The sequence below is a fragment of the Acinonyx jubatus genome, chromosome C1, assembly GCF_027475565.1.
Source record: "Acinonyx jubatus isolate Ajub_Pintada_27869175 chromosome C1, VMU_Ajub_asm_v1.0, whole genome shotgun sequence".
In the NCBI taxonomy this organism is placed as follows: domain Eukaryota; kingdom Metazoa; phylum Chordata; class Mammalia; order Carnivora; family Felidae; genus Acinonyx; species Acinonyx jubatus.
This window is the reverse complement of record NC_069381.1, coordinates 8760544-8782937: the sequence shown is the minus strand read 5'-3', so window position 1 is coordinate 8782937 and position 22394 is coordinate 8760544. Positions and strand designations below refer to the sequence as shown.

Here is a 22394-nt window from a genome sequence, read left to right as displayed (position 1 = left end):
CCTCGGTGACTTTGTGCATCGTGGCCTGTCGCCACCCTCCAGACAGCAATGCTGGGAGGCTTAGAGGATGGGCAGGTGGCCCCCCACCCATCCTGAAGGTCACTCACCCCCACTGCCAGTGGCCTGTGGGCCTCCGAGCATGAGGCAGTTCTCGTGAACCAGGCACGTACAGCCCTCACAGCCTCCGCTGCCAGAACTCATATCTTTCCCCCTCAAGACTCTGCCACCAGAGGTCAGAGACCACAGTTCAGCTCTATCTCACGCCCCGCCCCACGAAGGCCCCTGGATGTGCCTTGGGAACTTGCGATAACACCCACAGCGCCTGGCGGTGCCTCCCGACCCTGTTCTGCTGGCTCACGTCTTCGGGCCTAAGCATCACCCGAAGAGTGGGGATGGGCAGGCTGATGATCTACTCAGAGCCGATCACTGTGCTGAGGGAGGGTGAGCCTTCCAGAAATGTGCTCTGAGCAGGGAGCCTGGTTCCAGAGAGATCTACAGTTCAGGGGGCCCGGGGGATAAACACACATTCTGGGCTGAAAAACATGAGGACCACAAAGGGCTTCTAGGCCCAGAAATGAGGGGCGGCCAGGGGGTGTCGAGAGCCCAGGTTCTGGGGTCACGGAACCCTGGCTTCAGCCCCAGCCAGCTCCACCATTCCCCAGCTCTGTGACCTTGGGCCAGTTACCTTATCTTATAGCACCCCTAACAGCCTCGTCTGCAAAGTAGGAATGATAAAGGATGCTTGTGGGGATCTTATGAGGTCATGCAACGCATGTGAAGGTCTCAGGCCAGTGCATGCATGGTATAAGTTCATAGTTCATAAGGGGCAGCTAGTAACTAAAAACAAAAACTCAGAGGGCTGGCCTTCAGGAACCTATAGCCAACAGGGCAATGTGGGCTCCCATCTTGCCACTCGCCAATTCCCCCTGGAATTTTATAACTTGAGGACAAAAATCCCCCCTTGTCCCCAGTACCCCCACTCACCCACGGGGCAGCAGTAACAGCACCTACCGGCAGTTTTGTGATGGTGGCCAGGGTCTCCAGCATAGACGTCCCTCGGAACTCGATCCTGGAGGACGGGATAAATTGGTGAGACCGGGCCGGTCCCAGACACGCATCCTCTCTCCTGCCCCTCAGGTCCCAGGAGGCCTGGTCTCCACTCATCGTCAAGGCCAGGCCTGAGACACAGCCTCAAGTTTTAGAAGGCAATCGGGACAGAAATAACCGATTTCACATCTGCCTCAAATGCACCCCAGCTGGGGGGGCGGGTGATGGCAACTCCAGCCTTCCATAACTCAGCCCCAAACCTGGGGTCTCCCCTGACTCGCTCTTCTCATGCTCACATTCAACCCAGCAGCAAACTCTTTCCCTCTCTCTCTCTCTCTCTCTGCCCCTTTGGACCAATGTCCTCACCTCCTCCACCTGGTCCCAGTCCCCATCCTCTCTCCCCAGCATTAATTAATTCAGTTGCCTCCTACCTGGCCTCTGGCATGGACCCGGCAATACAGATTTCTAGGAAATTTGTTTTCTGAAGTCTCACACGCTTACACAGAAACGTGCACAGACCTCAGATGCATACCCACTGAATTTTTACAGTGTGAACACGTCTTGCAGTCAGCACCCAGCTCAAGCCACAGGACATGGGCAACACCCCAGCACCCTCCCTCAGGCCTCTCCCATGCACTACACACAAAAGGTGCCCGCTAACCCAGCTCCTACGCCATTGATTTGTTTGGTCACCTTTGGAGCTTGACGTAGGATAGAATCATTTCTGTTCTCTTGCAACTGGCTTCTTTAACTCAACATCATATTGTGAGACTCACCCACATTGTTGCAGATGGCGGCCATTCATTCAGGTTCATTGCTTTGTAGTACTACATCGCGTGAACATGCACAATGTACTGATCCATTCTACTCTTGATGGCCCTTGGGGTTGTTTCCACTTTTGATTGTTATGAAAAATTCCACTAGGAGCATTCCTATACATGTATCTCGGTGCACAAATGTATGCATTTCTATTGGATATATACGTAGGGGGCACAATTGCTGGGTTGTAATGTATGCTCAGCCTTGATAGACTCTTCATACGGTTTTCCAAACTGGACCGACACTTCACTATAGTTTAGAAGTGTTGCAGTCACTCTACATTCTTGTCAACATTTGGTATTACCGTTGGGCTATCGGGGTGGCTTGGTCGGTTAAGCGTCTGACTCTTGATTTCGGCTCAGGTCATGATCTCGAGGTTCTTGAGTTCGAGCCCCACATGGGGCTCTGCACTGACGGTGTGGAGCTTACTTGGGATTCTCTCTCCTTCACTCTGCCCCTCTCTCCTCGCACTCTCTCTCTCTCCTCTCAAAAATAAATAAACATTAAAAAATTAGATTGTCTGACCTTTCTTACTGATGGGTGGGAAATCTTTATATACTCTGGATACAGGCCCTTTGGTATTGGGAAATATCTTCTCCCAATTCTATGGCTTGCCTTTCAATTTCTTTTTTTTTTTTAATTTTTTTTAACGTTTTTATTTATTTTTGAGACAGGGAGAGACAGAGCATGTACAGGGGAGGGTCAGAGAGAGGGAGACACAGAATCTGAAACAGGCTCCAGGCTCTGAGCTGTCAGCACAGAGCCCGATGCGGGGCTCAAACTCACGGACCGTGAGATCATGACCTTAGCCAAAGTCGGCCGTTTAACCGACTGAGCCACCCAGGTGCCCCATTGCCTTTCAATTTCTTAAGGGAGAGTTTTGATGAACAAAAGTTCTTAGTTTTGTTTTTTGATCTTTTTAAGATTTTTATTTTTAAGTAATCTCTACACCCAGGGCACTGGGTGGCTCCGTGGGTTAAGCATCTGACTTCGGCTCAGGTCATGATTTCACGGTTCATGAGTTCAAACCCCACATCAGGCTCTCTGCTGTCAGTGCAGAACCTGCTTTGGATCCTCTGTCTCCTCTCTCTCTGCCCCTCCCCTGCTCATGCGTGCTCTCTCTCGCTCTCTCTCCCAAAAATAAATAAACATTAAAAAAATTTTAAGTAATCTCTACACCCAGAGTGGGGCTCAAACTCACAACTCTGAGATCGAGTCACCGCCCCCAGAAGTTCTTAGTTTTAATGAGGAACAATTTATCAGTCTTTTCTTTCACGGTTAATGTCCTATGTAAGAAATACTTGCCAGCCTGCTGTCATACAGATGCTCTCCCACATTATCCACTAGATGCTATCGCTTAACCTGCCATACATAGGTTTCATTTTGGCGCATGGTGTGAAGTAGAGGTCAAGACTCGCTTTTTTCTGGAACATGCATTTTTAACAAGTTCCCCGTAGGTTTCCAGGGCTCTTTGAAAGTTAAGCCCCTTTGTTAGAAGGGGCCCAAGAGGAAATTCTCTGCTGACATCCTGGGGGAGGAACTTTGTCCTGGTAGAATGAAAGCAGGGCAGAAACCAGGTTTCTAGACTTCAGGAAGGGAGGTGGGAGGGAGAGGGGAGAGGGAAGGAGGGAGCTGTGTCCCACCTCTGTATCTGCAGCCTCCCAGATGGTGCCTGCCATCTGGCCTGATGGATGAGGATGAAAGGGCTTTCTTGGATTGGGGCGGCGGGGGGAGCAGAAGCCACAGGGGGAGAGGCCTGGCTGGCCTCAGGGCTTCCCTACTCTCTTGTCCAGCCAAGGGAACAGTGAAAACTAAGAAATATTTCCTTTGTGGTCAGAGAGCAGGAGGAGGCCAGTGTGGCAGGACAGTGGACACACGGAGCATCGATTACATTTTCCTTGTTTCTTTTTTTTGCACATCTGAAACGTCGCCATGTACATGGGAAATAACAAATGTAATGTGACGTTTGTGCAACACTAGTCACATGGCACTTGTGTGCCTCCTTTCTCATTTAATCCAGAGCCCCAGGCCTTGAGGACCCTCTTTCACCCACCCACACCCAGCCTCCTCCCTCCAGCAGGATCCCATTCTTCTCAAGGAGAGTGGGGAGCTCCTGGGAGCCTCTCTAGGAAGAGAGACTTGCCAGGACAACCCCGGTCTGACCCACAGCATTTCACCCAGTGAGCCTGGAAGCCTACAGGTGGGGTGGAGTCGGGTGCGAGGGTTCAGGCCTGCTAGGCCTGCTGAGTGTGGGGAGAATTCTGGGTCTCTGGCCTGGGTTTTTCCCTCCTGGCTGCCTGTTCATCTCATTGATAACTATGGACTCTGGAGGAGATGTAGGTCCAGCCCCTGCTCTGTTTCCAGGGTCTGGGGGGGACAGCTGAAGGGAGCCTGAATTCTTCTTCTTCACTTCCTGCCAATCCCGGGTCAGTGGAAGGGAATAGGGAACCCATGGTATTGCATATCACTGCCCCCCTACTCCCAGTCACCCATCATCACCCCATGTTACAGATGGGGACACTGCAGCTCAGAGAGGTGCAGTCACCCACCCGAGGTCACACAGCAACTAAACGCACAGATGATATCTGAGCTTCACCATATCCCCAGTTCTCTTCCCCTCTCTGGCCCACAGGCTGCCCATCTATAAAAGAAAAACAGTCTATTGTGCTGAGAAGGATATCCTGCCACATTCGTGGTCTTTCTAACAAAACTCCATAATCTGAATCAAATCATGAGGATACATCAGATAAACCCAAACTGAGGGACTTTCTATAAAACAACTGGCCTGGACTCTTTGCATGAAAGACAAAGAAGAGTTGTGGAATGTTCCAGAATAGGGAGACTAATGAGACATGGTGGCTGAATGCAATGTCTGCATTGGATTCTGAATCTGGGTGGGGCTATGAATGAGAATATTGAGATTGCTGATGACATTTGAATACGTACTTTGTATCTGATTCTGTCCTATCAGTGTTGAAAGCCTGAATCTTATAACCTGTTTATCTAAGAGGTGTCCTTGTTGTAGAAGAACCTGCTGAAATATTTAGGGGTAAAAATTCAAAATGTCTGCAACGAACTTGCTAATGGTTTAGCAAAAGAAAATGGAAATAGGAAGAAGGAGGAGGAGGAGGAGGCGAAGGAGAGGAAGAGGAAAAGGAAGGAGAAGAAGAGGAGGAGGAGGAGGAGGGGGAGGAGGAGGGGGAGGGGGAGGAGGAGGGGGAGGGGGAGGGGGAGGGGGAGGGGGAGGAGCATACATCGTCAGAGAGAAATAAAGCAATTGTACAAAACCACACGTGTCAATAATAGGTGCCCGGGAAACAGATGGCAACAATTTTCAGCGATAAACCTGTGTAAATCCATGGCTGCCGCCGCCAGGGGGCGCTGCCCTCTCGCGGTCCACAAGGTCGGTGGGACCTCAGCCAGGATGCAATGAGAGAAGTCGAGGTCGTGGTGGCGGGGTTCCCTTGGGGGGCTTACGGGGAAAGGGGCATAGGCGGAGCCCAGGTAGGGGCACAGCTCAGGGCCAGCCCCAGCATCCACCGCAGATGCCCCAGGCAGCTGTGGCTGGCCGTCTCTGGCAGAAACACTAGGGGAATTTTCTTGCCTATGATGTCATGACTCTGCAAGTGCCCAGAAAATGGGGCCAGTGCGGTGCACATGTGTGGTAGAAGTAACAGCAGTAATTGAACCCAGCAGCCCTTGTGAGACCCTCCTACCGTGAAAACTAGTCTCAGAGAGGAGAACGAGCTGCCCAAGGCGGCACCTTGTGGCAGGGCAGGATCTGGGTCCAGGTCAGCTGACTCCAGACCACTCCGTGAGTACATCCAGTGCCCACGGAGCACCAGAGAGCCGACGGGGCCCCCAAACACCCTCAGGAGCTGTCCCTCCAGTAGGGGAGACAACCGCACCTTCCCAGGGTATACCCAGCTCATAAACTAGAGAGAGCTGGCATCTGGGGTCCTGGGCTTCACCTCGGCAACACTGTGATCTCCCAAAGCTTGCACAGCCCTCACCTCTGGGCCTGCTCGTCACTCTCCTCCTCCTGCCATCTCCCCACCTGCCCCCATGTCCCCTGTTGCCCTGCACCACTCCCCATTCACACAGGTCATTTACCTCAGCACAACGCAGCCCCGAGAAGGCTGACCCTCCGAACACTGGGGCCCCACCAATCCCCGCCGGCCATGGGCCCAGACCCCGGATGGCCCATCAGTTCCTGCCGCCCCTGGGGAACTGGCCCTGGCCTTGGCAGAGAAGGGGCGTCAGAAAGGGGAGAGTGGGAGGGGGAAGCCCGGGGACTGGAAGGGGGGCTTTTGGGTGGGGTTCCCCAGCAGGGTGGAGGCAGAGCGAGGTGTCCACAGGGTAACGAGCTGTGCAACCCGAGGCCTGTGGCGGCCCGACCTTGGAGGCATTAAGATAAAAAGAGGGTGGCCCGAAACCTTCCCATTTCTAAACCTGCCTATTTTCAGGCTGGTTTGGTTTTCCCTGCAAAACCTGGTAAATTTCACTTTCAAAAAGCCCCACCTGGTTTCAGCCGCAGAGGGGAACAGGAGGGGCGTCTCACCTGCAGGGACCAAGCTGGAGACTGGAGGGGGGGTGCGGTTGGAGGAGTCAGGTCAAATGCAAAATACCCAAAGGGGTCAGAGCCAGGGAGAGCTGGGGGGGTGCACCCCACCCCCACCCCAGGGGACCCCCACCTCTATTACTCAAGGTGAGGTGCCTGGGCCAGGAGCACTGGCACCCCTCGGCAGCCTGCTAAAAACGCAGAACCCCAAGCCCCACCGACTACCAGCTGGGGAAACTGAGGCACAGCGAGATTAAGAAACGCGCCTAAAATCACACAGCTGGGCAACGTTAGAGCCAGGATTTGGCCCGAATCATCCTGCGCAGGCTCTTATCCACAACGCTCTGTTACTGGTCCTGCCTGCTTAACCTCCAGTGCTACCCTCAAATTCACCAGCGCCTCCTCACCACCCCCCAAGGGTGTCCAAGGCCCTCCTTGCATCAACCTCGTTCCCCATGCCCCACTCACAGTGCAGAGGCCAGAGGGATCTTTTCGAAACGCAGACCTGGTATCCTCCCTCCACCTTGCTGAAAGACACTCAGAAGGGTTCCGACTCAACTGTGAGTGAAGCCCATAGTGTGGACAATAGCCCAGGAGCCCCAGCTGGCCTGTGCATCCCTTGACCACCCCATTCCCCTTGCCCAGCACACCCCCACCCATCCTTCTGACCTCACTCATGCATTGCCGCATCCTCGGGGAACCCCCCCCCCCCCTCCCTTTACATCCCCATTCAGGTCAGGTCTCAGCAGGCTAAAATCAAGGTGCGGGCAGGACTGCATCCTTGCTGGAGGCTATGGGGGAGAACCCATTTCCTTGTGGTGAAGACTGAGGCCCCATCTCTTTGCTGCCCATCAACGAAGGGCATCTTCTAGAGACCGTTGTGTTCCCTGGACTGCACTGCTTGACTCCTCCAACTCCGCCAGCCCCCTTCCCCCTTCTGCAAAGCCCATACTGCTGGGGCAGATCCTTCCATCCCATCTCCCTCTTCTTCCACATCACCCTTCCCTGACACAGCCAGGGGAGATTCTGCTTTAAAAAATATTTTTTTTTAATGTTTACTTATTTTTGAGACACAGTGTGAGCGGGGGAGGAACAGAGAGAGAGGGAGACACAGAATCTGAAGCAGGCTCCAGGCTCCGGGCTGTCCACACAGAGCCCGACACAGGGTCCGAACTCACGAACCGCGAGATCGTGACCTGAGCCGAAGTCAGACGCTTAACCAACTGAGCCACCCGGGCGCCCCAGGAAGATTCTTTTAAGGATGCATGTGAGGACAGTGGGACCACCTGGATAATCCAGGCTAATCTCCCCGCCTCAAGGTCTGGACTCTTAATCACATGTACAAAGTCTCCTTTTTCCATAAGGTTCCAGGGGTCATGATGCAGACATTTTAAGGGACTATAATTCTGCTGATAAAAGTCCTGCTTGTAAGTAACCACGAGGCTATTCTGCCACCAGACTGGGTTTTGTCTTCTCCTAGTCCTGGGGGCTTCTGAGCCCCACTGTCCACCCACAGGGCAGACTGGAGCTCCAGGCCAAGAGCCCAGCTAAAATTGAAGTCATGCTCCTGCCTAACCTTCCACACATGTACAGACATGAAGTCTGTCCCTGCCCACGGGCCACATCCCTTGCAGCTCCCACACCTGTGTGCGGGTCTGCACACAGGCCTCCAGGTTGTTGAGGGGGAGGGTGCATGGCTGTGTGTGGCCTGGCCCCGTGGCTGGAGACAAGGCTCAAAGGCAGTAAGACACAGATACAGCCACAGAGGAGGCAGTCTGGCACCCCTGGCAGGAGGGAACACGAGGAATAGGTGAGCACCTTTTCTGAGATGGAGTTGACAAGAATAGGAGCCATTCTCCCAGAGAATCTTCCCGGTGAGGCAGAAGAAGAAGAGAAGGGGGCCGTGGTCGGCCGAACAATGCCCCTCCAAAGGCATCCCCGTCCTGATCCCCAGAACCTAGAACTAGGTCACCTTATGTGGCAGAGGGGAGTTGAGGTTGCTAATCAGTGACCTTGACATGGGGAGATGGTCCTGGATTATCCGGGTGAGTACAGCGTCATCACAAGTGTCCTTGAAAGGGCAGAAGGGTCAGAGTCCGAGAAAGCTCGGACGCGGCGGGGTCAGAGAGCCTGCGCCTCCAGCAGCTGGAAAAGGAAGGAGGTGGGTTTTGTCCTGGAGCCTCCAGAGAGGAAGGCAGGCCTGCCCACACCTTGATTCCAGCCCGGTGACATTTGGGATTTAAGAACCACAGATAACCCTTTGTGTTGTTCTGAGCCCCTAAATGGTAATGACAGCCACAACAGGGAGCTAAACCAGGGCCCCAGCCAAAAAGGCAAAGAATAAAGCCGAGTACCCCACCCCCCTCCACCAAGTCCCCCCTGCCACCAAGCATTCCTCGAAGGCCCAGCAGGAATCAGGCGCTGGGTTAGGTGTTAGGGGCCACACGAAAGCCAGTTCCAGATGGTTCCAGCTCACGAACGTAGCTCCCACGACGGGCACACGGGAGACACTGAACAGCAATCTCTGGAGAGAATGACTGTGGGAGAAGCTCAGAGACAAGATCAGAAGAGCACACGGATGACCAAACCAAAGCAGAATGATGCAAGTGTCACACGGTAAGGAGGGGAAAAAACTAGCCCAGGGTAGTCGCGCAGGCTTCTTGGACGAGGAGCACTTCCCTGTTCTTGAAGGAGGGTGAGATCTTGACAGGAGGAAACGAGGGGGGAGCATCCCTGGCAGGAAGCCCTGCAGAAGTGAAGGATGCGGAAGCAGGAAAGAACAGAGCCATGGCGGGCAGGGGGTGGGGGGGTGGGCTCAGCAGTTTACAGAAGGAGAAAAGGCTCAGGACTCAGGGCCACACAGTCTGCACTTTCTTGTCATTTCCCACACACCGTTCCATCCAATGCCAATACTACCCGATGTCCAAGTGTGGCCAGCAAAAACAAAATACAACCCACCACCCAGCCCCTGGATTCCACTGGAGAGGTTTGCATTTTAAATCGTAGGGCCTTTAATGTGCCTGCTTGCTCTCTAACTCGCCACAGAAAAGCTTGGGGAGAGAGACACAAATGGTTTCCCACCCTGAGTTGGCCATAAAACCCTCTCTTCATGCAACTCCTATTCATTCTCTGGAAGTGACTTTTGGAAATGTTGCCTTTGGCCATGGGGAGCCACTTAAGGTTACAGAGCCACTCATAGGTGAGGAAACGGATGGGATGGAGGCCACGAAGTCAACCTTGTCAGGGTCTGGCCTGGAGTTCAAAATCTGCGACTCCTCACTTCTCACCGAAGCCCCTCCCCCACCCCTAGAGAAACCCGGGGCGGCTGCCTGAGCCAACTGTTTGGATTACAGTCATCCCGAAAGTTCTGGGGCTGCAGCAAGTCCTTGGGCCTCACACTCAGCTATACCTCAGATGGGATAAAATCTGCCAGCCCTGGACCACCAGTCCCAGCGGCAGCCACCGAGGGACACCAGCAGCTGCCAGGGAAAGTTTAATGGCATTAAAGAAGTACCCAATGGGGCGCCTGGGTGGCTCAGTCGGTTAGGCGTCCGACTTCAGCTCGGGTCACGATCTCGCGGTCCGCAGGTTCGAGCCCCGTGTCGGGCTCTGGGCTGATGGCTCGGAGCCTGGAGCCTGCTTCCGATTCTGTGTCTCCCTCTCTCTCTGCCCCTCCCCCGTTCATGCTCTGTCTCTCTCTGTCTCAAAAATAAATAAACGTTAAAAAAAAAAAAAAAAAAGAAGTACCCAGTGGTACTTGGGCTTTTGCCCTCCGAGGTGCCTTGAGTTCCTCCCCCAGCTAGAGGGGCCGGCTTGCTTCCTCGACCACCTCCATCCCAGCCTGCACGAGAGGGAAGCCAGGTTCCCAGCCTCCCCAAGACCCAACTCTTGGCCTCCCTCTTCTGACACAGCAGCGGTGGACACACACATTCTGAGCAGGAAGGCGAAGATTTGGTTTAGGGGTTTCATGGTCCTGGGCGATTGGAACCTTTTCAGCAAAGCGTGCACTCCCCCGGTGCAGGAAGCGTGTCAGGCATGTAGCTTTTGGAGGCTCAGAGACCTTGCGTGGAAGTTAATGATGGAGCTTCCGCGCGCCGGGCCTGCACACACACCCTCGCTGACGTGCTATTCCACCCGGCCCTTGGTGAGGACGTTGGCACCATCCATGGTACACAGCTTCTTGTCACTCACTCTACAGCCTGGCCATCTCATCTCCCCCACTCCAAAAGCTGTCCCCCACCAACCCAGGTGGAGGAGAGGGCAGGCCCTTTGTGGGATCCCGCTGGTGGGGGACAGAGTTCTACATAGCGCCGGTCACTCGCCTCCGTGTCCCTCTTCTCACAATCCTCAAGGGCAAGGACTGGTTCACCTTCATCCTGCATTCACCATACCTAGCATACAACAGGAGCTTAATAATGGCTTACCTTTACACAACACTCAGCACATGCCAGGCACAGAGCAGCTTTATGATTTTATGAATGAATGAATGAATGAATGAATGAAGTATTCAGATGCATGTCCCTGAAGACTGAAGAAGTCAATAAGCAATTGAACTGGGTGACATATAAAAGTCCCTTCCCACCAGCGAGGCCACTGAGGATACCAGCAGTTTTCAACCAGAGGCAGCAAAGATTTGGGACTGAAATCTTCCTACCTCCACCCCAAGGGCCCCTTGGGGGAGGTGGCAGGAGAGAGAGAGAGAGAGAGAGAGAGAGAGAGATGTTAGAGAACTGTCTCGCTTAAGGTGCCTTTTTTGACATTCTGTCCCTAGGGTCTGGCACGGTGGTCCTGTTCAACCCCTGACCAGTGTTGGGACTGTGGACAAGGCCCTCCTCTGCCTCGGAGCCTCTGCTTCTTTGTCTGGGAAACGGGGACCATGACCCCAGACAGACCATGAGGTCATGCCGGCCCCGGCTGGCCTAACCTACCTATCTGTGCCAAGGACCCCCAAGTTTCCGGGGCTCCCCAGGCCCTGACACACACATCCCTCAGCCCCGTTTTCCTTCTGATGATGTTCCCGAGGTGAAAGCGGTGTTGAGGAAGGTGCATTTGAGCTTAAGGATGAATCACAATCAACTCAAGAAACAAGTCTAGGTCAGATATGAGTGAGAGCACAGTCAGAAACTTACAGTAAACGCTGCCCTTCTTCCAGCACTGACTGCTCTCAAGCTGACTAATGGCCCCTCTCAAACCCCACTGTGCTCTCCTGGCTGCCCCAGCCTCTCTCTGAGGGAGGGGAGGCCCTGAGTAAGACCAACCCAAAGCTCCCCGCTGCCCGCTCTTCACATCCGGCACCCCCTGCCCTCCAGGTCCCTTCCTCCTGGTGCATAAACTGCCCGTTTGAGCGGCCCCGGAAAAGTCCCCTTTCCCAAACAAAACCGGAAACTCTCTCCTCTCCATCTGCCGGTACCTAAAACCCACTGATCAGCACTCCACTCCACGGGGTCACCAGCCCAGCTCTGGAAAGCCTGGTGAGAAGAGAGACACACAGAGCTTATCAGCCACGCCAGCAAACAAGAACCGTGACCAGTGGGAGCCTCAAAGGTCTACATCTGGCTGGAGGGAAAAGGAGGTGGAACGGGAGGGAGTGGGTGTGGGAGGGAGTTGTGTTGTAACTTCAGCGCTGGAAGCCCAGGATGGGAATGTGAAGGCTGCAAGAGCTCGTGGAAAGACCCTGGGCGTCCCTGCGTGGCCGCCACCACCGGGGTGCGAAGGATGGAGGCTGAAGGGGAGGGGGAGGCATTAGGGCAATGAATTCTTCTCCGGAGTCACATCAGAGCAATCGTGGGTCACATTACAAAAACCACTCTTGGGGAGACTATGGTATCAGGCATCAGAAGCCAAATCTCTTTCTCAGAAGGTGACACACAGCAAGAAAGAAAGCATTCTCATCTCGGGTGTCAACCACAAAATGATGGAGTCTCAAATCAGACGGTGAGAAAAAAGATTTAAAATGCAACCCTTGACTTGGGATTTTTTTTTTCTTTCTTTTTTTTTTTTTTTTTTTTTTGAGCAATGACTTCCTAGGGGCGCCTGGGTGGCTCAGTGGGTTAAGCGTCCGACTTCAGCTCAGGTCATGATCTCACAGTTTGTGGGTTCGAGCCCCATGTTGGGCTCTGTGCTGACAGCTCAGAGCCTGGAGCCCGCTTCGGATTCTGTGTCTCCCTCTCTCTCTGCCCCTCCCCAACTAACGTTCTGTCTCTCTCTTTCTCAAAAATGAATAAAAAAATTTTAAAAAAATAATGAATTCCTAAAACTCTACTGGGACAGCAGAGGCAGAAGAAAGCTTGGTTGAGTCGAAGGGTGTCCCAGGAGGAGCTGGCAGCCCCCGCCCCCACAGGGAGCCCGATTCCTGCCAAGAAATGACCCAGTGTCTTAGCCCACAACAGTCACTCAGTCTCTCTAGTAGGCGGGAAATGCAAATTAAGACAACAAGGATATGGCCCTTTACACCGGTCACGTTGACAAAAATAAAAACTCTGATAAGATCAAAGGTCGGTTAGGATGTGGGGAAGTCGATACTCATGTACTACTGGTGGGGGGTAAATTGTCCAGCCACCTTGGAAGGCAATTCAGTGGCGTCTTGTAATCTGAATGCGTTTTCACCCAGCAACCTCTACATTCTCTTCTCAGCTTCTTCTCTGGGAAAGCAGAATACGCGTTCCCAGAAGCATCCATACGGGGCTGTGGGGCTATACGTTGCAATAGCAAACAAACAAAAAACAGTGGGAGGAACCTCATCACCCACCCATCGGGGACATAAACAAGTAAAACAATGGAACCCCCCATTTGGTAGAACAGTAGACAGCATTTTAAAGGATAAACAGGGGCTCGCTGAGGCAGTATCCCCAAGACCTAGTGCAGACAGTAACAGCCAAATGAAGGATGGTACACTCTGCAGAGTACATGGAAAACCCCACCTACTTCTACAACACTAATAAAATATGGACACGCGTTTATCAAGGTCGGCCAAGGAAACATCAGGGCCATAACGGCAGTTACACCTCCAAAGGAATCAAGAAGAGGCGAGGTCCAAAGATTTAGCTTTATCTGTACTTTCTGCACTGAGGATATATTCATATATCCCTGTGTCATTAAATGCATCCTTTTTTGTTTTTCATCTAAACAGGGATTTCTCGCTATAGAAAGGAAGCATAGGAGTTCCAGCCACCAAACACTAGCAAAGCCCCCAAGTCCTGCCTCACATTCCTTCTTTCCCTTTATCTCCCCAAGACTTTGGCACCCCAAACTCACACCCTCCCCCAGGTCACCAGCAAAGGACTTGAAGGGCCAGGAGGGTTCTCTAGCCAGGGCATCAGCTGCCCCCTCTGCCCTCTGTTGGGGGGTGGTCTCATACAGTCCCATTGAAGACTGGGGCGGGGTGGGAGGCATTTGCTGGCCCCCCTTTCTACCTAAACTCTTCCTCCTCCTGCCTGAAGCCCACCCCTCTACCCTCTTCCCCTGCTCCCGGCTCCTGAGGTTGGGATGAATAGGACTGACCTCCACACTGGAGGGACCCTTCCTATAGGATTAAAGGGGGTGGGCCTGCCCCTCCCTCAGTAGACTGCTGTTCCCACTTTTGTCCTTGGTACCAAGATTGGGCGGGCCCTCACCAACACCTACTGTGTTCCACCCGGGTATTATGGTCAGCCACAGGCCTGTCTCTCCTCTTCAGACCCGCCGCTTGGGCGCTGGCATGATAGACCACCTCTGGTTAACCTGAGCTCTCTCCCCACCCCATGCCTAGCTCAGTGCTGGCCTCTGGTAAGTGCACAGTTTTCCTAACGTAGTCCCCACGTTTGCTTCGGGGGTTTTCCTACAACAGACGTCAGCCCCACCACTGACCTTTCTCCAGGGGCGGACACCTACCACGTGCTCCAGGGCAAGGAATCCAGACAGGGTGGGGGGGGGGATACTAGTCTGGCCTGTCTGGCACCCTCAGCCCTGCCTCGCACCCACACTCCACTCCCCCAAGCCAACCGTTTCAGGGACCAGGGGCAAGTAACAGGGAGAGCCCCAACACCGACTTCTTCTGGTCATGGAGGCCCCAGCTGGCCTGCCCAGGACCCCCACCCACAAACAGCCTACCTCCTGCAGGCAGCCCCCCACCGCTCAGTTGCCGTCGACGGAATGAATAATCCCAGCATTCCGCCCCGGGCGGGGAGAGGAGGGGCCCCCATCAGCCGGCCCACCTGCCACCTGTGAATACTTGCACATTGCGGCCCCCCTCCTTGTCACCTGTGCCCCCTCACCCCAGCTGGGCGCTAATGAGGGGAGGAGACTCCCTGGCCTCCCCCGCCCCCCACGCTGCCCACGCTCCCAGGGGCTCTGGGCAGTGGCGGCAAAGAGGGGACTCGGGACCACCGGACCGCTTACCTGCGGGAAGGCTCCCAGCACCCCCAGGAGCAGCAGTCCCAGCACAGCGCGGAGGGGGCGCATCCCGGCGGGCGGAAGGCTGAGCTGGCCAGGGAGGTGCCCACCCAGGCGGCCTGGGAAGCGCGCTGCGCCCACGTGCGGTGCCGGGGCCCCGGAGCCGCACCTGCGTGGACCTCGGGCGCCAGCCCACTTCCCCCGGCGCACCCCGCTGGCACCAGCCACAGCTGCAAAGTCACTTCAAAAGTGACTGCTTTCTCCGACCGTTCTGCCTTAGCTCTTAACTTCCTCCAGCATCCCGAGGTGTACCCCGAACTGTTTCCAGGAACGCTACCGGCAGCAAAGTAAGCGCGGACAAACACGTGCAGAGATGACTCAGGACCAGCCAGGCTCGCCTCGGGCTGTTTGAAAGACCTGCCGCTATTGGACAGAAGGCGTGGTCCCCCAGCTCCAGGGAGTTTGCTGCCTGGCCCAGCGGGGCTGAGGGGCCGGGAAGGCAGCTGCCCCAGGGGGATGTGGTTTTGGAGGGGGGGGGGGGGGGCGTCCTTAGCGGAGGGCCGAGAGAGAATTCTTGAGACGTCTTTGATGCCAAAAGGTGATCTTATTGGGGACAGGACCCTGGGCAGAAACAGCCGCCCCTGGGATTGCGAGGAGTGAGTGATGATAAACTTGGGAGCTGGGGGCGGGAAAGGCAGGGGCAGGTTTCCAAAAGGACTTTCTTATGCTTGAAGAAGACTCACAGGATCCCTGAGACCTAGCTAAGGCCGTTTTTCCCTCTAGCAAAGCATTTACCTTAAGACCAGAGGAAGTTCCTGGAGGAATGTTTTACTCTGTCTGCCTCAAGTATTTGTCAATGGGCTGCAGGTTATAAGGAAATTTAATTTTAACTGCTATTTCCTTCGGCCTTTGTTCCCCACATCATTGTCCCCGGAACCATTTTGACCCTTAATTTAAGGTCGCTGAGGGTGGAAGGTCTTTCTTTTCTTCTGTAACTTCTTCCTGCTGAGTAGGGGTGGCGTGCTGTCCCAACCTATAGGTAAACAATGGTCAGGTGGGGAATTACAATACATAATATATTTTATATATATATATATATACACACACATATATAGTATATATATTATATATTAATATTTATATATATTATATATAATATATATTAATTCCCCACCTGACCATTAGATATATAATTATATAATTATATATAATATATATAATTATTATGTATTAATTCCCCACCTGACCATTATATATATAATATATATATAATTATCATATATATTAATTCCCCACCTGACCATTATGTATATATAATTATAAATATATATAATTATTATATATATGCATTAATTCCCCACCTGACCATGATATATATATAATTATATATATAACTATAAATATGTATTATTATTATATATGTATTAATTCTCCACCTGACCATTTTATATATATTTATATATGAGTTACCAAAGGCAGAGGCAGCCAATCCAAGGGGGACAACATGTATATGAACCTCATTCAGTAGAAAGGAACATCTGTCAGCTGGAAGTTATGGCGGCGAAGGAATCTTGGCACCAGGCAGAGAGACACGGGAAAAGACAACAAAATGTGGTTAATGTCACTGTGAGAAGAAGCCCAATAAAAATGGCCTTTGACGGTTAATCAGAATTTTCCTCCAGTTCTTCATCGTTGCTTGAAGAGAAATTGGAGGTCACCCACAGGTTCACAGGAATAAGAAAGCGTGTCAGCTGGCGTCCTAGATTCCTGTGGGGAAGGAACAGGTTTAATTCCTGATATGTGAGCCCATGAGGAACGTCCTACTTTTACTGCAGTGGGAGTACATAATAGGACCTGGCGGGGGCCCTTCCATTTTGGAGCTAAATCCCCTGCTTTATTAGACTTTCAATCCGTGAGATAAACCAGATTATATGGGATGGGTTTCTAGCACTATCAGCTCGGGTTCAGGAAGGATATGGACAGTATATTTATTTAGAAACGTATGAATTAACCTGGCCTCAAGGGAATAACTTAATAAAGCATTATAGTCTCCATCTATTGGTATGTCTACAGTGAGAAAAAGCTTTTTGGAAAAAGTTTGGAAACCTTGGTTTGGAGAGTCATAGCCAAATATCTGAGGAAATCAGAAGAATTCAGGATCTATTCATTTAGCAAACAAGTCTAATTTTAACAGACGTGGCCTAATTATTTACATAAACTAAGCAAGAATAGTGATTGAGCATATAGATCTTTTAAAGTTTGCTTTGCTGGAACTTTTTCAAAAGGAGTGTCTAGATTGAGCGTTTAGTGGCCTCTCCAAGGCCAGACACCAAGCCAAGTACTTGCCAGGAGACTCGCCTGCAATACCTGTAGATTTGGGGGAATTCCTCTTCACAAGGTCCCCAAGATATCCTGAGGTTCCTGCACCTGCAAGGAAGTGACAGTCTTTACTCAAATGGGAAGGCTGCTGGGAACTCTGTAAGCAAGGTATCAGACCAACATTTCCAAGGGGCTTTATGGCTTTATGCATCATAAAGTCGATCCTAGTTCCTTAAAACTGTCTACTCATATCTGAGTCTATGCATGTCGCTCTCAAATATGACGTTCCAGGGGTGCCTGGGTGGCTCAGCTGGTTAAGCGACCAACTTCGGCTCAGGTCATGATCTCACGGTTCGTGAGTTCGAGCCCCCACGACGGGCTCTGTGCGGACAGCTCAGAGCCTGGAGCCTGCTTCAGATTCTGTGTCTCCCTCTCTCTCTCTGCCCCTCCCCCGCTGGTTCTCTGTCTCTGTGTCTCAAAAATAAATAAAAATAATTTAAAACACTAAAAAAAAAAAAAAAAAAAGATAAGATTGCAAAAGGACTTGTATATGCTACAGAGGACTCCAAAGACACTGGAGGTCTAGCTGTTGTCAGGCTAAGGTTGTTTTTCCCTCCAGCAAAGCATGAACATTAAGGCAGGAGGGAGTTCCCGGAGAAATGTCATACTCCCCCGCCTCAGGTATTTGTCAGTGGACTGCAGGTTACAAGGAAATTGAATTTTATCTGCCATTTCCTTCTTGCTTTTATTCCCCACATCTCTATGGAGGGGACCGTGATGTTAGGGCTCCAGGAAGCTGAATCTATGGGTCTCTGGAGGTTAGGCTATTGATAAAATTGCAGACATTTATAAACTGACGGAGACTCATATCCTGCATGACTGTGATCTCTATCAGTAAACCATTTGTTTTTCTCCTTTTTTAGCTTTGAAGCAGCCAGGAATGCCCTGGGGAATGTCACATGTATCCCACCAAAGCCGGGAAGGCATTTGTGGATTATCAACTTGCCTTACGCTCCTTCATCATTACTAAGTTTTGTTTAGTTTGAAAGCAGCTTTTTTTTTGAACATATATTTATTTAAAAAAAATTTTTAATGTGTATTTATTTTTTAGAGAAAGAGAGCATGAGTGGGGGAGGAAGGGGGACAGAGGATCTGAAGTGGGCTCGGTGCTGACAGCAGAGAGCCTGATGTGGGGCTCGAACTCACTAGGTCATGACCTGAGCCTAAGTAGGATGCTTAACTGACTGAGACACCCAGGCACCCCGAAATGTGTATGTATTTTTGAGAGAGAGAGCAAGCACAAGGGCAGGGCAGAGAGAGAGGGGGACAGAGGATCCAAAGTGGGCTCCGTGCTGATAGCAGAGAGCCCGACACGGGGCTTCAACTCGCAAACTGTGAGATCATGATTTGAGCCAAAATCAAGAGTCGGATGCTTAACAGACTGAGCACCCAGACCGCCTGAATGCAGCTTTTTAGTTCTAGAAATTCTTAATCTATTTCAGTTTTATGATTTTAAAGATGTCAAATACATGTATTTGTCCTAAAGGTCCTTTTTATTTTTTTTAAGTTGATTTATTCAAAAGAGAGAGAGAGGGAGCACAGGGGAAGGACAGAGAGAGAGAGAGAGAGAGAGAGAGAGAGAGAGAGAATCCCAAGCAGGCTCCGTGCTGTCAGCGCAGAGCCCAACTCAGGGCTTGAATTCATGAACCGTGAGATCCTGACCTGAGCCTAAACCAAGAGTCAGACACTTAACCGACTGAGCCACACAGGTGCCCCCTAAAAGTCCTTTTTATAAATCTCCTTAAAGATGAAACTAGTTTTTTTGTAAGAGAATCAGAACAATTAACTATTAATGACAAAATGTCAGGAATGGACATTGTTAATCTGATATGAGAGTTCATTCTGATGCAGTTGACAAGGAAATCCATTTATTTCTGTAACACAAAACACTTCGATAATCACAATATCACATGACAATCTTATTACCAAAACATATTAAGACTTTATGAATTGCATATTATCTCTAGAATAGTTATAGCATTTACCCAAACATAACCTACAACTTACTATTATATGACTTACCATTTGTTTGACAGTGCTCCCGGAGTAACTTAACATACCAAATAAAAACATCTACTTGGTCAAAAAGACTTCATTTACAACTTAAATCTTGAGAAGTTTGTTAAAAACTTAGAAAGCTACGGGGCATCTGGGTGGCTCAGTCGGTTAAGCATCCGACTTCAGCTCAGGTCATGATCTCGCTGTTCCAGCCCCCATTGGACTCTGTGCTGACAGCTCAGATCCTGGAGCCTGTTTGGATTCTGTGTCTCCCTCTCTCTCTCTCTCTCTCTGCCCCTCCCCCACTCACACTCGGTCTCTCTCTCTCTCTCAAAAATAAATAAACATTAAAAATTAAAAAAAAAAAAACGTAGAAAGCTATAAAGGACTTCCTAAAGTGGATTAGAGGATTAGAGATCATTACAAAACTTAATTATTTATTTAACCAAGGTGACAATAAAAGAATTCCAAAAGCAAATATGTAGGATTATACAGTTGCTAGGAAAACTTAGCTCTGGGGTGCCTGGGTGACTTGGTTAAGCTTCTGACTCTTGATTTCAGCTCAGGTCATGATCTCATGGTTTGTGGGTTTGAACCCCAAGAGGGGTTCTGCACTGACATTGTGGAGCCTGCTTGGGATTCTCTCCTGCCTTTCTGCCTCTGCTTCTCTCTGTCTCTCTCAAAATAAGTAAATAAACGTTAAAAACAAAACAAAAAAACCCCACTGAGCTCCTTTTATATTGAGAGGTTTTAACTTTAAGTAATCAAAGACCTGATAAAGAAAGAGCATAGAAATTAGTTTTCCAGGAAGACAAAAGAGAAAAATCCTTTTTTTTTTTAAATTTGGAGTTGCTTCCTTAATTTCCATCTAATTACAATTAGCAGCACTTTTAACGCTTGCAAACTTTAGTCTCCAGTGAAAACTGAGCAGTAACCCATTATGAATGGTTTGTTACACCAGAATTCTTTAGATGGCAAATTTATGAATACATTTAAGCACAAAGGTTTACTGGGGCAACTGGGTGGCTCAGTCCATTGGGCGTCCAACTCTTGATTTCAACTCAGGTCATGATCTCACGGTTCAAGAGATCAAGCCCGGAGTCTGACTCTGTGCTGACAGTGCAGAGCCTGCTTGGGATTCTCTCTCTCCCTCTCTCTGTTTTTCTCTGCCCCTTCCCCACCTTCTATCTATCAAAATAAATAAATAAACAAAAAAATGTTTACCATCAGACCCAAGTATCCTTAGCTTCTCTGCAATAAGAAGAAACCAAAAACACACATTTATGTTCAGAAATCAATGCTTCAGTGCCCAGCCTATTTGGAAAAGACCTAGATGTCCAATGGATTTAATCCCATTTATCATGCAAAGCTTTGAAGTTTCAAGTTACCAAAGACTTTGAAAGCTATCTTAACAATTACCCATGAAAACTTTGACACAGAATTAACCATCATTTTAAGTCAACTTTTTGCTAACAAATTGCAACAGAGACAATTATCTTATTCGACCTTCAATAAACGTAGGTAGAATACATTCTCATATTGAATGCTGATAACTCTAAATACATGCCTATTTTAATTAAACCAACAAACTTAAATTAGCTTAAGTACTGAATATGTTCCACCTGTGTCCACTTAAAAGTCAATTTGCTCCCCACCGTCAGTGTTTTACCTGGGACACTAGTGGGGAACTCTGAAGGGGGCGGAGCAAGTTCTGGTTGGGTGCTCCTCACTCCTCAACAACAAGGGCGGGACGAGGAGCCGATGGTACCTGAGGAGGCACCACAGAGGACTCTGTGGGAACCACTTATGCAGGCCGCACCCACAGGGGTGCAGAAACAGGAGGAGGCAGAAGAGGCAGGGTGACACCAAAGGGCAGAGAAAGAGGGTTCCTGATTCTAAACTTTGCCAACTCAGACAGAGGAGCAGACACCATGATTTTCCCACCAAAGTGGAAATATGCAGTCCACATGGGGCAGGAGAATGGGGAACTTCCCCAAAACAAAGGGAATTTCAGCAGCTACTTGGGAATATTACGTAAAGTCCCTGTCGAAGGGAGACTTACCAGAGACAGTTGACTCTGATTATAACCACGAGCCCAGGAAATATATGAGGGAGAAGCCCCCACATCTATTAGGAGGAGGAACAGTGGGAGAGAGGGGCAGTATCATCTTCATTAAGGATGGCCTGTGTTTCCTCCAGCAACCTGGATTTATTTGGAGGAGACCTATTTAGACTATTATCATCCAATAGAGCAGGAGGTTTGTTGGCCTGATTAGTGGCCAAACCATTCTGCAAGAGGCCCTTAGGTCCAGGTCCTGATTTACAGCCATGAAGGCCTGGTACTTCCATCCATTTGCCCAGTTTTCTGCAGGAGAGGTCTAACTGGTTGACCCCTACTGAAGCCAGGCAGTGTTAGAGGAGGTCAGTCCTTTCTTCAATCTTTGCAATCTGAATTGTTTCCAGTGGGTTAAAAGGCGTGTCAAGGGAGAGTCCTTGGGACTGAAGATGCCCCCATGATCCTAGAAAAGTAGACAGGGCCCATTATCAAGAAAATCCTCCCCTGCGTCCTGGGTGGTGTCCCACACACAGGATATGTCAGAGGTTCCTGGCATCAAAGCAACTCAAGGTAGCCCTGAAACAAAATCGCTATGATCACTGCCTGCCATAAAGGCTCTGCCCTCTCCTGCTCCCCCATCACATTCTAGACTACAATGGGTATTGGCGTGTGGACCAAGTTTGCCTCGCTGGGAAGACAGAGCAGCACCTTGGCTGCAGGTCAGAAGGAAATTTTATTTTATCTACCATTTCCTTCCGCCTTTGTTTCCCACATCACCCCCCCACACACACCCTGCCCACCACCCCCTGCTTCTGGAGGTGGGGGACTCAGGAGATTGGGAGGTCCCAGGTGCAAAAGTCCCACCCCACTCCCACCCCAAGAAAGGGCCAGACCTGAGTAGGTTCCTGCTTCTGACACAGATCAACCCAGACCTTCTCTCTTGTCCTGGGGATTCTTTTCAAAGGGACAGCTGGAGTCAGAAGACTGCAGAGACAGCCAACATCCATGAAGAAATATATGCTGAAAAATGAATCCACAGATGAATGGATGGGTGGGTGGGTGAGTTGATCAATGGGTGGATAGGTGGTTGGCTGGATGGCTGGGTGGCTGGGTGGACGGATGGACAGGTGTGTGGGTGGGTGAGTGGATGGATGGGCACACACA

The 22394-nt window shown here is 50.7% G+C and overlaps 1 protein-coding gene and 1 long non-coding RNA gene across 2 annotated transcripts; both read right to left on the bottom strand.

Moving 5' to 3' along the window:
• Positions 1–499: 499 nt before the first annotated feature.
• On the bottom strand, positions 500–15737 carry LOC128314169 (uncharacterized). Its single transcript, XM_053216114.1, has 4 exons — positions 15718–15737; positions 14804–15280; positions 865–1069; positions 500–562 (listed from the first exon to the last, which is right to left on the bottom strand). The coding sequence occupies exons 1-4, from the start codon at positions 15735–15737 to the stop codon at positions 500–502; spliced, it is 765 nt and encodes a 254-aa protein (XP_053072089.1).
• Positions 15738–16298: 561 nt separating this feature from the next.
• On the bottom strand, positions 16299–22252 carry LOC128311961 (uncharacterized). The gene is made up of 3 exons (XR_008290718.1): positions 22124–22252; positions 17165–17224; positions 16299–16564 (listed from the first exon to the last, which is right to left on the bottom strand). It is a non-coding gene; the product is annotated as an uncharacterized LOC128311961 (long non-coding RNA).
• Positions 22253–22394: the final 142 nt, after the last annotated feature.

Bases quoted from the DNA above. Each gene is read 5' to 3' on its own strand.
- LOC128314169 (XM_053216114.1), bottom strand. From the start codon at position 15,737: ATGGTTCCGGGGACAATGAT. The intron at 15,281-15,717 runs GTGGGGAACAAA...CCGGCCCCTCAG, and splicing joins ATGGTTCCGGGGACAATGAT to CCCCGCTGGGCCAGGCAGCA. The intron at 1,070-14,803 runs GTAAGCGGTCCG...CCCGTCCTCCAG, and splicing joins TGCTGGGAGCCTTCCCGCAG to GATCGAGTTCCGAGGGACGT.